Genomic DNA, 13,079 nt, shown 5'->3' with positions numbered 1-13,079 from the left:
GAGAAGTCACCAAAGGGCTTAAATCCATTCCCCTCGAACTTGTGTGGGCCTATATAACCATCACCTCATTCTGATTCGGTGCATGCTCTTACCTCACTGAGGTCCACCTCAACCCTGTAGACATCATTGCTAACATCAGACTGACCACACGCTCAGAGCCTTACATGTGCGAAGAAACAGGCATCCAACTGGGAACCTGCCCGCCTCCAGAAAGGAAGACAAGCCTCGCACAGTGACCCCCATGTGAACCCTGGATTGTGGAAAGAGGAGCTGCAGTCAAAGACAGAGACCAGAAAAGGCTGCTGTTTCAAATCTGAGCAGAGCCACCATCTTGAGTCTCTAAAGTATGTGTCCCCCGTCATGTCTGGCCTGTCTTCAGAGCTCCCACAGTCCATTTTCTTGTATACAGATTAAAAAAAAAAAAAAACAAAAACAAAATCCTGTGTGACTTTTTATTGCAATAATCTACTGGATATCTTCAACACTAGGAAGCCATTCATTGAAAACTATTGTTTTTAACAAATCACTGCGGGAAAGTAACAATACAAATTACATACCCTGGGCTAAAAGACACTTCTCAGTTTTAGAAATGTTGACCTAAAAGAAAAATGTGCATCTTGGAATTGATGAAATATATTTACAGGATCGTCTTCCCCACAGCCTGAGTTGAAGAAAGGTGGGTTTATAGCCATTGTCAGTGTACTCAGGATGCAGAGAAAGACTGCATGGAAGGAGATTTTGAGGAGAGACAAAGGCAGTTACTGAACACTCACTGTTGCCAGGCCCTGAGCTAGCAGTCCACGTTCTTCCTACTGAAGACTCAGAGGAGGAAGTGAGACTGTGCTGGCCAAAGCACACTCTTGAATTCATCAGAGAATCAAACTTGAAGGCTAATAATTATTCTTGACATAGAAAAATGAAAGGAACAGAGAGAATGTTTGTATACACATGGTAATAGTCATTTCTATCCAAATGCATCATTTGGGCCTAACATATGAATTATGTATATCATTTAAGGTATCTAACTGTCTTAAATTTCTGATTAAGGAATTAATCTATCCAGCTCTTATTTTATTTCTCCCACATCAACAGTCACCTCTTCTCCGGAGTGAAGTGACCAGTAGAAAGAGCTAACAAAGCACCTACTATATATCAGGTGTTTCCCAAGTCTCACATATGCTCAATGAGGCTACCTCAATAATATTACACGGCCATAGTCACCCTCAAATGGATGTACTCAAAAATCAAGTACAGTTCCTATCAGGCCACCTGGGGGAGGTAACCTGCTGGCCTCTCTAGCCAAGAGAGAGGCTGGCTCTCCATCCCTGTGGCATTAGCCTCTTTGCAATCACACACACTCAGAGATGGCCACAAATGTGCAGCAGTCGCCCTCCATGCTGAGCTGAGCTGAAGTCCTTCTTCCACCTTCTATATACATTGCCAACAGTGCAGTGCAAAGTTATGTTGTTCTGCTAAGGGATCTGAAGGTAGGATGGCCTTACAGGCCAGCCCAGTGATGTCATGGCTTCCGTTCCACTCTTACAGGTCTCTGGATCAGATACCATGATCATCAGAGCCTCGGAGGGATCACGAGGATAAATGGTTGGCTCATCTGCTATGGGCTTGGACTCTTGGGAGTCCGGGGAGAAGACTTGGTTTCCATCACTGCAGTATAACAAACAGTGAGCCCTTATCTACGTTCGAGGACTAAATACAATGCCAGACACCATCGAGCATAAACAAATGGCTGAACCTTCTCTTTCCTTCACATCTTCTATGCTGTTAGAAAACAATTAACTAGATAAGTTCAGGTACTCTGCATATAAAAGAGTTACTTCTTCACTAATTCTACAAACTCAGTTTCACTTCCTTACTTTAGATGAAAAAAAAATGCTGCAAACAGTAAATAAAGCCTTGGCCCAAAGTGACACACCCAAGTTAAATCTCATATTACACGGGGCGTCTTGGTCTTCTGAATTTTCCTTTGGGTCAAACATGTAACAATACCTATGAAAAAAATAATGATAAAAAATACAAGGAGGCTTTTAACATTTTAGAGTTGATCATTCTTAATAAGTAAGATATGGAAAATGAGAAGTAGTTCTAAGCTGACATTAAATGTGTTCATTATAACAGATACATTTCTGTAAAATCCAAAGACATTTCTCATTTTGCCAGGAGTTGAGATCGACAGAAACAAAAAGCAACACAGCAGAAGTGGGAAGAATGCTGTGATAAAAATAATGTTCTTGGGGAGGGTGGGAAATTGGGTGGGCCTTCTCCCTTAATACGCCCCTTTAAACATGAAGGAAACAATATGGAAAAATAAATAAATATGTACATAAAGCTTAAAAATAAAAAAAAATAATGTTCTTGAAAATTTATAGGTCATTCTTCTATAACTAGATATAAAAAAGCCTCAAGCTCACATTTCAAATATAAAAATTTTAAACGCTCTGGTTAAGCTTCTGCTGGGTAACTTGGGGCTTCATAATGTATGTTTGGGTAGTTCTAACTAGCCCCACTTGAGCCTTAGTAAGGGCCACATTGTGGACATGATTTGGTCATTTATTGCTTATATCATATGTGTGACCCCATCATCATCATGGGCAGTACCAGGCAGGCCCTAGAGGCTATAGCACAAATCAACCAGAATTTCTGACTTCCTGTGTAGGGGAAGGGAAAGACAGAAAAATGCATATAAAGTGCTGGTTAGTTAACTTTTCTGACAGAAATAAGGTCAAGTTGAAGGAAGGTACTATTACATCTACCTGGGGGATATGAAAGATGTCTTAGGGCAAGTGACATTGAATTGACTCTTGAAAAAAGAGTATTTACTAGATCAATGGGCTACAAAGGCATATTCAGAGATAAAATCTGTGTGAGAAAAACAGCGTTTTTCACATGGTATCTTCAAAATTTAAAGGTAAGTAAACAACCTTCGATCAGTTCACTACCAATTATTTTATAAATATCTTTTCATTTCTACCCACCACCATCTGCTATATGCATGAATACATACATGTGCAACCCAAAGTCTGCACTTCATAACACAGCAGATTCAAAATCTGAAGCTGATCAATGCTGGATAGTTGAAAGCTGTGGTAGCCAGAGGGATCTTTACTGCACTCGAGAATTAAAAAATGAAAGCTAAGTAAAACAAAGTAGTGTGTGTGACCAAAAGGGCTCACGTACAAGCACAGTGGGACCCATTACTAAATTTCTGAAGTTTTAAACATGGGAATCCCAACATATATATTTCTTAAGTATCAAAATAAATTTTTAAAAATTTATTTGAGAGCCCAGCACAATGGCCCAGTGACTAAATCCTCACCTTGTATGTGCTGGGATCGCATATGGGAGCCGGTTCATGTCTCACCTCTTCCCCTTCCCATCCATCTCCCTGCTTGTGGCCTGGGAAAGCAGTGGAGGACGGCCCAAAGCCTTGGGACCCTGCACCCACATGGGAGACTCAGAGTGGGAGACTCAAGGTGAGAGACCCAGAAGAAGCTCCTAACTCCGGCTCCTGGTTCCCAGTTCTGGATCGGCTCAGCTCCAGCCATTGCAGTCACTTGGGGCAATCAACCAGTGAACGGAAGATCTTTCTCTGTTTCTCTTCTCTGTAAAAATCTGCTTTTCCAATAAAAATTAATAAATTTTTAAAAAATATTTATTTGAACCCCCTTCCTCATCATTTCAGGGATTTTCATGTTTCCAGGACATTTTAGAACATCAATATTTGGAAAGTGTTTCTGTCTCTCTTCTTCACCTGAAAAAGGACTCTCCTGTGTGACCTAGGTAAATGCTGGTCTAGAAAACAAGGGTTTGGAAAGAGAAGTTTCCAGAATTCTTTCTGGAACTATGCTGAAATTCTGCCAGCAAAGGTTAACATACACAACCCTAACATCTCAAAAAACAAATGTACCAGAATAGGGTTACCCTGCTATTTTAAGTTTACCCCTAAACGTGGCAGCAACTAGGTTAATGGACATTACTGAATGTAATGTATTATTCTATGCATTTCACACATTTCAAATCACTTAACCTTGCCAGCAGTCTTCACTATGACTGTTTCTAGTACACAAGTGAGGAAACAAAATGTCACAATTATACATCTCTGTAGGTGGCAGTGCCAGGATTTGAACCCATGTGGTCTGGCTCCAGAGTTCATGCTCATTCCCATACCCGGTCTCTGTAACTCTATGCTTCCTACAATCTTAACTCCTTAGCAGTCATCTCTGCCTATCATAACTTCACGGTCACTGAGCTCCAATCTGTCTACCTGGTAAGAGAGACCTCTAACATGGGCCACTTGAAGAATTCACAGACTGACTAGGAAACTGACACAGAAAAACACCAGGTAAGAGTCAATGTTGCAAGTATTCACCATGAACTTGAGGGCAGGGTGACTAATTCAGACCAAGTTTCACAGACAATGAAATACAAGTTAGTTGTTTAAGAATGAAAAAAAGAAGTTTCCCAAGGGGATAAAAGGGGACAGGGAGAGGTACAAAAAAAAAAAAAGCAGAGAAACATCTTAACAATAAAAACAGTATGGGGAAAAAGTATACAAGATACAAATGGGCAAAGCATTCTAGGATTATGGTAAGGCTCTGTGTGTTTGAGTTTGGGAAAAAGTAGGAGGAGACAAGGCTAGAAGCCAGGTCAAGGTCAGACTGCGAATCAAGGTTAGGAATTTGGGACAGATTCTGAAGGCACCAGGGAACCAACAACAGTTTTGACCAAAGGGAAACAGTGTGATCCGATTTCAATTTTAGAAACATTATCTCCAGCCATTCTATGGAGGGTATTGACTGCAGGTCTTCGGTCTCTTTGGGAGATGCCACCTGAGACAAGTTGAGGCTGTGGGTACCAAGGGAAACAGAACACGCTAGGGAGCAATTAGCAAGGAAAATGTACAAGGCTGGTGGCTGCAACCTAGTAGATGTGTCTCAAGAGCAGCAAGGACTGACTGATAGCATAAAGCTCGAGACGAAACAGGCACTGCCACTCTCCAAAGCAGACCTGATCCACTCAGGTAAAATCAGACAACTTGCTAGAAACAAAACCATCCAATAGTACTCACAGACACCCAACGTGGTGGCTTTAGAGCGGAGTCAGATCAGTGGAACACTTCTAATAAGATTATATAAATTAACACTTCCTGGGGACAGATTCAAATAGTAGTAGTACAACATAACTGTATAGCTTGGCATACTTTCAGAAAGAATGGCTCAAAAAGAATTTGTCTTTTTAATGAGTTCCTTCTATATAACTGTAACAGCTGGGGAGTGACCAAATTGGGAAATCTTCAACTTAAAAGAAGAGCTTTCAGTCAGGAAATGTCTCAATTTTCCAATTGAGCTTGGCCAAACGCTTATAGGTTTTGAAATACATTTCCATTAAGGAGCCAATTTAACCCCATCCCATTCTTAAATTCACCTTTTTTCTGGAAATGGGGAGAAATAGTTGGAATATGGTTATTTCAGAAAAGCTCCTCTTCAGTACACTTCTCCCACACCCCTTTGGCAAACATTTTTAAATAAGCAACATGATGTTTGTCCAAAGTAATAAATTTGGTTTGTAACGCCACAGGGGAGAAAAAGCAGCAACTTCTGGTTGATTGTATTTTTAAGATTACCCACCCATGATCAATGGGATACTTGAATGCAAATACAAAGAAGCAGATGTTTATTCTGGGATTCACTGACACAGGTGCAATCAATGAATCTTCTGGAAATCTGTAATGCAGTCTACCAAAACAGCTCCATTGGTGGCAATGCTGGACTCAGGGGGGATCACAGGGAAACTGGTTGGCAGGGTACTATGATGCTTTCACTCTGGTAAAGGCCTCCCTGTTCTTAGGGTCCGAACAGATTGCGGGTTCATTTTCTGTGGCGATTATATTCCAACCTACATGCCACAGTGCTAAATTAATATGAAATATGAAAAGTGATCTTTTTGAACACATGGCAGAATCCTGGGAAAGCCATGCATCAAAGACTAAAGCATGATATTCTCTAATGGCAGAGCCAAGACTTGTACATGGGTCTCTCTACCACTCGTGAGAATTTCATTAACTTCTAGAGCTCCCTATCACAAAAGAACAGACAACCCAGGAATGTGACTTCCAAAGGTCTTTGTTTTTTGGGGAAGCATTCCCAATTTCAGGTATTCAGATCATAACACTGTTCCAAAAGCTACCAAAAGGTCCTGGACATTTATTACACTAACGGCCTGAAGACTAAGTTCCTTCAGAGGAAAGATGAAGCCCTCCTCTTCTCTCCTCCTCATTCCCTGGTGTGGTGTCCACTCATCGTTCGCAGCTACTGCACCAACCAGTCTCTCCAGTAATGCACAAAAGCAAACCTAGTGTCCCCGTTTGCTTCTGCCACCATAAACAGGAGGGAGCAAAACGAGAGAATAGTCCCTTGGAATTTTAAAGCTCAAAGTGTAGAACCATTTTAAAACATAAGCCATTTGGTTATTAGATAACCAAATCTCCTGGATGGGATTCAGACGAATTCACCAGTTCTGTTTTGTGGTGCATGGTATCACAAAACCTTCCCAAGATCAACATGTCTTTACTACTGAGGACAGATTTAATGTGAATAGACTGTTATCAGTAGCTTGGGAGCAGAACAGTCCCCACTTCAGTGGAGAATGGAAAAAGGAAGAATGCTCAAAAAGTTTCCTAAAGAAATGGGATGTGCCCAGATCCAATTCCATTCTTTGGGAACTTGATGAAAGCCAAGCTAAAAGGAGCACAAATCCAAAATTCTCAATTTCAGTTTGAAGACCAATGGCTTACACAAATCACTACAGAAAGACCAGCAGAACATGGGTGGAGTTAATGTCACATTCAATACAGACCAGATACACTGCTGCCTGTATCTCTCTGCCTAAGAATGGGGAGAGATACAAGTTTTGACATTTGTTTCACATGTTGTACAAATATTACGCATGCGCACATTGCACCATGTTAGATAATGGGGCTTCCTTTCATAACAACTTTGGTTTACATGTGTACTTTTCTTTCAGAGAATCAGGGCATGAATCAGTTTCACAATACAGATACTTAGTCTCTGGCTTATCAAATTTAATACTGGAAATATTCATATATCAGAGCAAACTAAAAAGAATGAAGAAATATCAACATACAAAAAGTTATTCTTTTTTAGATATTATCTCCATTGTCTTCTACTCAGAACCTTCTAATTGATTTACATAGGGTACACTTTGAATAACCGTGAGCTTAAGAATTTTTTATTTAGAACATACCTGAAACATGAACAGATGAAAACTCCATATTTAAGCAATTACATGCAAGTCAGAAATGCCAATTTCCATCACAGTTAGCCTAAGTTATGCAACATATTTTTGTTCCTTTTTAGTATATAGCTGATGTATGTTTTTATAATTTGCTTAACTGCCTATCATGAAATTCTGAAATCACATAGGCCACATGAAACCATAAAAGGGTACCTTTTTATTTTTCCCAATGTACCATGTTTCTACATTGCTTACAGAGCTCGTACAAGAAACACTGTTAGTTTCTATATAAAGATTTCCATAAAATCTTTATAGTTTCTATAAATGCATAAAGATTGCTGGTTTCATTATAACCTCTGTTTCAGTGCCAGTGGAAAGAAAAATTACCTGCAACCCTAAACAGCAATATGCATATACAGAGGCAAAAAGTGCGCTCAGGCCTCCCTTCAAAGCAGTCTTGGACACTCACTGCCTTCCATCAAAACATAGACAGTCACACTGCAGAAGCAACTTCTAGAGCACTCAGCTCTAATCACCTCTCTCAGAACAAACAGGCCATAAAACAGACAGTTGTGAGAACAAATGATTAATTCTACATACTTTACCCTAAGAAATAATCACATAACCAATGCTATAAAATACTATGAGTAATACCTATTTTATTCGACATATTAAAGGCTATTTATAGAAACCTCCTCTCTGATAGGTTATATCTTCATTCCAAACTACACCATATAAAATAAATGCTCATATTTTTTAATCTGAATATCATCTTTTGAAACTGCAGATGGAATTTTCATGAGTGGTGACTATAATTTATCATGTTCATTTAATTTTCCTTTTATTCCTAATTCAATTATTATTTATTAAAAACAGACTAATCACAATAAGTAAAGTTTTATCAATTATTTCCATAATTACAAATGAACACAGTAAACACAATGGGATTATAAATCCACTTAATTAACTACTAGGCTATTTTCAGCAGGAAAAGGTATTTTTTTTCTTGTTTTTAAGCATCTGATTGACAAGTTGGTATCTTGAGAAACAATTTCTGCAAATGAAAGAAATACACTATCTTGCTTTTTGTCAATCTTTAACAAAATTTTCTAATTGGACAGGGTTTATTAAGACATACATTCCCTAAAGTTATAATAATAGAGTGAAAATGAAACCAAAAATGAGTCAAAAGTCATATCTGAACTCATTAACCATAAAAACAGTTTTAGACTCATTCACATTACATTTATGTGAGATTCAATTTAAGAAAAATGTTATGTGAGCTGTTGGAAGATTTTTCAAAAACCATGGGATTCTTTTCAAATGAACAACCTACCACTGTTGATATTTTAATATTTAAACTAGCCAAGCAGTAAACAAAAGCAGAATAAATAACATGAACTTTGAAAAGGACCTGCTTTCATATTTTTGTTGTTGTTGTTGTTGTTGTTTGTTTTTCTCTTTTAAAAAAATACAGGCACTGCAGGTCTTTTCAGGAATTAACAAAGCCTGTCTTTTTAGATTTAAAGATAGCAGGCTCACCCGGCTTTAAATGAAATATTGAGTGCTACAGGGACTTAATGGTTAAAAGCCAAAGATGTCATCGTGGTCTGGGGGTGTCACAACCTCAGGTGGGGGATGCGGAGGATGGGGTGCAGAGAAACCACTTTGTCAGTGACTGCAATCCAGGGTCCTAGACCGTGGCTCATTACTTCCTCCTTCTGTATCAAGACCCTTATTTACATTCCAGATTACATTTTTTATGAAACAGTAAGATCTATCAGAGCTGAGAGGACTGAAATAATGAGGGGAAAACATTTTAATAGAACGCGTTGGGTCTGCATGACTTCCGTGGCAGAAAGAAAAGGCTTCTTCTGTGGGGATGGATCATTTATTCTGCTTCTAAACGAGAAGCAAAAAGATGAAACTGATGAACTTTTACTGCCCATTTGTCTTTAGCAGACAATTAAGACAGAGAAGATCAAAATGGATTATCATACCACGCAGACAACTGGCCCAACAGTAATACATCTCCAGGACCACAGATTTGTAACTCTCTTTTATCCCTCCCCTTTCTTCTTACTTCTTTTTCCACTCTAAAGGCAGTGCTAGCTTTGTGGCTCAAGGAGAGCCAAAAGGCTGGTCATCATTATTCAGCCACAGATGTCAATCTAACCTCCCTTTTTTCTCGGTTTCTAAAGCAGTGAGCCACAATAATTTGTGACAGATTCTTTTACTGTAAGGTACAAAGAACACACAGAATAAAACATCTAGCAGCAGCAAGCGTCTCTGATCAAGTGTGCTGGTACATGGGAAACACACTATATGTAAAAACAAGCACTGATAGTTTAGGAGAATAAGGAGAAAAACCAGGGAGGGGGCACTGAGGGAGGGAGGGAGGGAGGGAATGTGTATTTATGTGTTGTATTAAGTGCTATACTTTATGGTGATTTATCTCAAATATCCCTTATGGATTATACCATAAACGTTTTAATACTAGAGATGATAGCTGGATCAAGTGCATATTCAGCATTTGACATTCAAATGTAATGGAAAATGTTTTTCAGGGTTCCTTTAGAAATAGAACACCATAGGGGATGGTAATTTGCTTTAATCAAACAAATGGTAAGAAAAAAATATATATATAAGACAACCAAGGTAAATAAGAAATGACAGAATAACACAGTTCTCATTTCTTTTTACCACTAGATATAACTCTCAGATTTCTGAGAATTTGAAGGTAGCAGCTCATAAAAACAAAGTTCATCCGTTATTTATTCTTTGAGTTAGCTAGGGTGCAGGAGAAAAATCATGTGTCCCAAGGTGGGGGAGATGCCAAGTGAGGCAGTGATGTGGACCCTCTACCAGGCCTACCCACGCAGCCTGTGAGTGCTGCCGGCCTGCAAAGTCTGCCAACCTACGAGCACCTTTCAGATAACTAAAGCTATCATCATTCTGTAGAACCCAATTGTAATTTTAATGGTTCCAACCTCAGTATATGAAATACTGGTAGGACCACCCATTAATCAAAGGAGAGGGGACTAAGTTCGTAACACTAAAATATCAAATCAGTAAACAGGACTCCATAATGCAGTGACAGAATTGACAATAGTCCATATTTCTGTGTACACTTGTATAGTACATGCATATATACAAACACCCACATATTGTCCTCAAACACTCACGTTTATACACTCAGATGAGAAAAAAAAAAAAACATAGAGAAGCATCAAATTGTTGCCATGATCATCTAGGAAATGTAAAACAACAGATTTGTATACTTTTCTTTAAAATTTTGTTTTGTCTATTTTTTCTACAGGTGTGACATAAATGTGTTACTTCTGCAATTTTTAAAAATTATACCAAAAAAAGTCACACTGCTCAAAAAGGTTTTAGACATAGCAAGAAACTACGTTTGAAGGGATATACCCAGGTGGTAACTATGTTATTTTAAGTTTTCTGCTAAGAAATTGTCTCTAACTGGGTAATTCAGATGATGGGACCACAGAGATTATTACCTAGTTGCAACATTTTAGACAATAATTTTCTTAAGTGCTGTGACCTCAAGTATATAATAGCTTTCTAAAGATTTTATGTCCTTTGGACATTGTCTGAAGAACAATATTAATATTATCCTACAACCTTCAGATGAGTAGTTTAAAATCAGAGAGCTTAATCTCAGCAATTTGAGGCAAGATAAAAATGTACCTCTCCTAGTGGAAGGGCCAGAGTGCTTGACTCCAATATGTTTTAAAATCTTGTTCAAAAGTCTTGAGATCAGTCACAAAAACAAATCCTATCTGTTCTCTTGGGTTTTTGTGCTACTAAAAATCTCATTACAAAGCAGCTCATTGTACTGATTACCCAGTTTTAGTTCTAGTCATATTGTGTCTCCCACATTCCTTAAAGACATATCAGATACCATGCACTCTACCCATCAGGCAACACTGCCCAACTGTTACTACTGTTGCCCTGGCTATCTCCACTCTGTTGTATTTACAACATTAAATGGATATACTGCAGAAATAAGCTTTTACTGTGTATAATATTCCACACATGAAAAATTTTAAAAACTGCTTTATTCTGGATAATCAGGGATGCTCCTATTTCAAAACTGATTTTAAAATGTATACCAGGTTGCATATTTGAACTAAAAATGTAAGTTCCCAGAAAAAGAGTACAACACATCGCCAATATTTCTCGAGGTATAACCTAGAATTCTGAATATATCCCCTAACGCTAACGCTAAGTCATGCGCAACATCAGGACTTCAGCACTAGTTTATGGGTAAAATGGTTTCTTCTACTCCATTCTATGCCTGCAGAACACTGGAAATTCCAGATGGCGGAACCAACCAGCTGCCCTTAACTTTCACGACGATCATCTGAACTGCTCTCGCCTCCAAGACCAACCCTACATACGCACCTTCTCCCAGTACTACAATAACACATAGCGTCACACTCTATTTCAAATCCCAGGAAATGGTATAAAGTTTTCTCCTCCTCATTTTTGTTACACTGCTTCTCAACTGCATAAATAGCACTGAAATTTAAAAGTTCACAAGCAACCCAAAAGGATTTCCTAATGAACATACCTCAAAGTAAAAAAGTAAAATCTACGATAAATTTCCTTCCTTAGCTTCTGTGCATTTCCCTGAGGATAACACCCCAAATCTAGCACTGATACTTTCAATACAACCTCACTATGTTTTACTTTTTGTATTTGGTTCCTAATTACTGCCTCTCTTCCCTCCTAAAAATTCATTTATCTCTTTCAGTAAAAAGAACAGTAATAATATGTTGAACAACTCTGAAATAAATTTTGTCATGTAAAAAATTAATTACGCATTCCGAACCTGGTCACTGTAGTCCTCCGGGAATTGCCTCTGCACCTCAGGATCTGTAAATAATTGACAGATAATATTAATTGGCTTTGGATTAGTGAGCAAGCAGAGGATCACGCATTAATATTTGATCAGAAGATGATAGCAGCCCTGGCAGGGGGTCCAAGGGGGGCAGCTGAGGCTGCGACGTTGATGAGCACAAGGGAGGGCTCGGCAAGGCACTCCCCTTCCCCTCCTCCAGAAATTTTATAAAAAAGAAAAAATTGTAAAGACCTGATACTTCGCTTCACTTTAGACTATTACCTAATGCGAAAATGTTGCCAGCTGTAAATTGCCTTCAATGTATTTTTCCAGAGAAAATGAGTCTTAAACCTGCTCGATTTCTCTAAACAGAAGTCCCCTTTTCATACCTAACAGATGTGAGCCTGATAAGCCACCTTCTGCACCAGTTTCAGACATGGGAGGAAGGGGGAAATGTCAAACTCGCTGCGTGTGAAAAGAAGATATATCCTTCCCGAGACGCTCATCAGCCCTTAGGAAAATACAGATAAAACGAGATAAAGCTTTCTTCAATACAGAACCAGGACTTTTGGCTTTGTCAGTGTAAACAAAATATCGCGATGTAAGAAACTGTATTCTGAAGATAGGATCAGACTTGTGCACAACTGTAATAAATACACAAGTGAAGAAATCTCTTATGACCATTTGATTCTTAAAACATAATTGCAAGGTAATCCAATGCCATCTCCTGTTAGTCAATACAGAAGTGTACTAATTAAAAGCTATTAGCACTCCATTTACTATTGATTGGGACAACATTCAATCTTTTCTAATAAGAGAAAGAGTTGGCTCTTCAGAGACATTAAAGAGTGTGATCAGAAAAATACCTATTTGAAAAATCATATATCAACACAAAAGGCTCAGGGGGTAAGAAGCACGTTTGATGTTCTCCCAAAGATCATAA

The 13,079-nt window shown here is 38.6% G+C and overlaps 1 protein-coding gene across 3 annotated transcripts in view; it reads right to left on the bottom strand.

The window, feature by feature from the left end:
- Positions 1 to 13,079, bottom strand: part of DENND1A (DENN domain containing 1A) — a 486,903-nt gene that overhangs the window by 339,946 nt on the left and 133,878 nt on the right. For all 3 annotated transcript variants that reach the window (XM_040963819.1, XM_040963821.1, XM_040963820.1), the window contains one exon: positions 12,128 to 12,171. In XM_040963819.1, coding sequence (XP_040819753.1) covers positions 12,128 to 12,171 — 44 coding nt within the window. The remainder of the gene's footprint in view (positions 1 to 12,127; positions 12,172 to 13,079) is intronic.

This window comes from Ochotona curzoniae, unplaced genomic scaffold, assembly GCF_017591425.1.
Source record: "Ochotona curzoniae isolate NIBS_2020 unplaced genomic scaffold, NIBS_Ocur_1.0 scaffold_3208, whole genome shotgun sequence".
Classification (NCBI taxonomy): domain Eukaryota; kingdom Metazoa; phylum Chordata; class Mammalia; order Lagomorpha; family Ochotonidae; genus Ochotona; species Ochotona curzoniae.
This window is presented reverse-complemented; position numbering and strand designations above follow the sequence as displayed.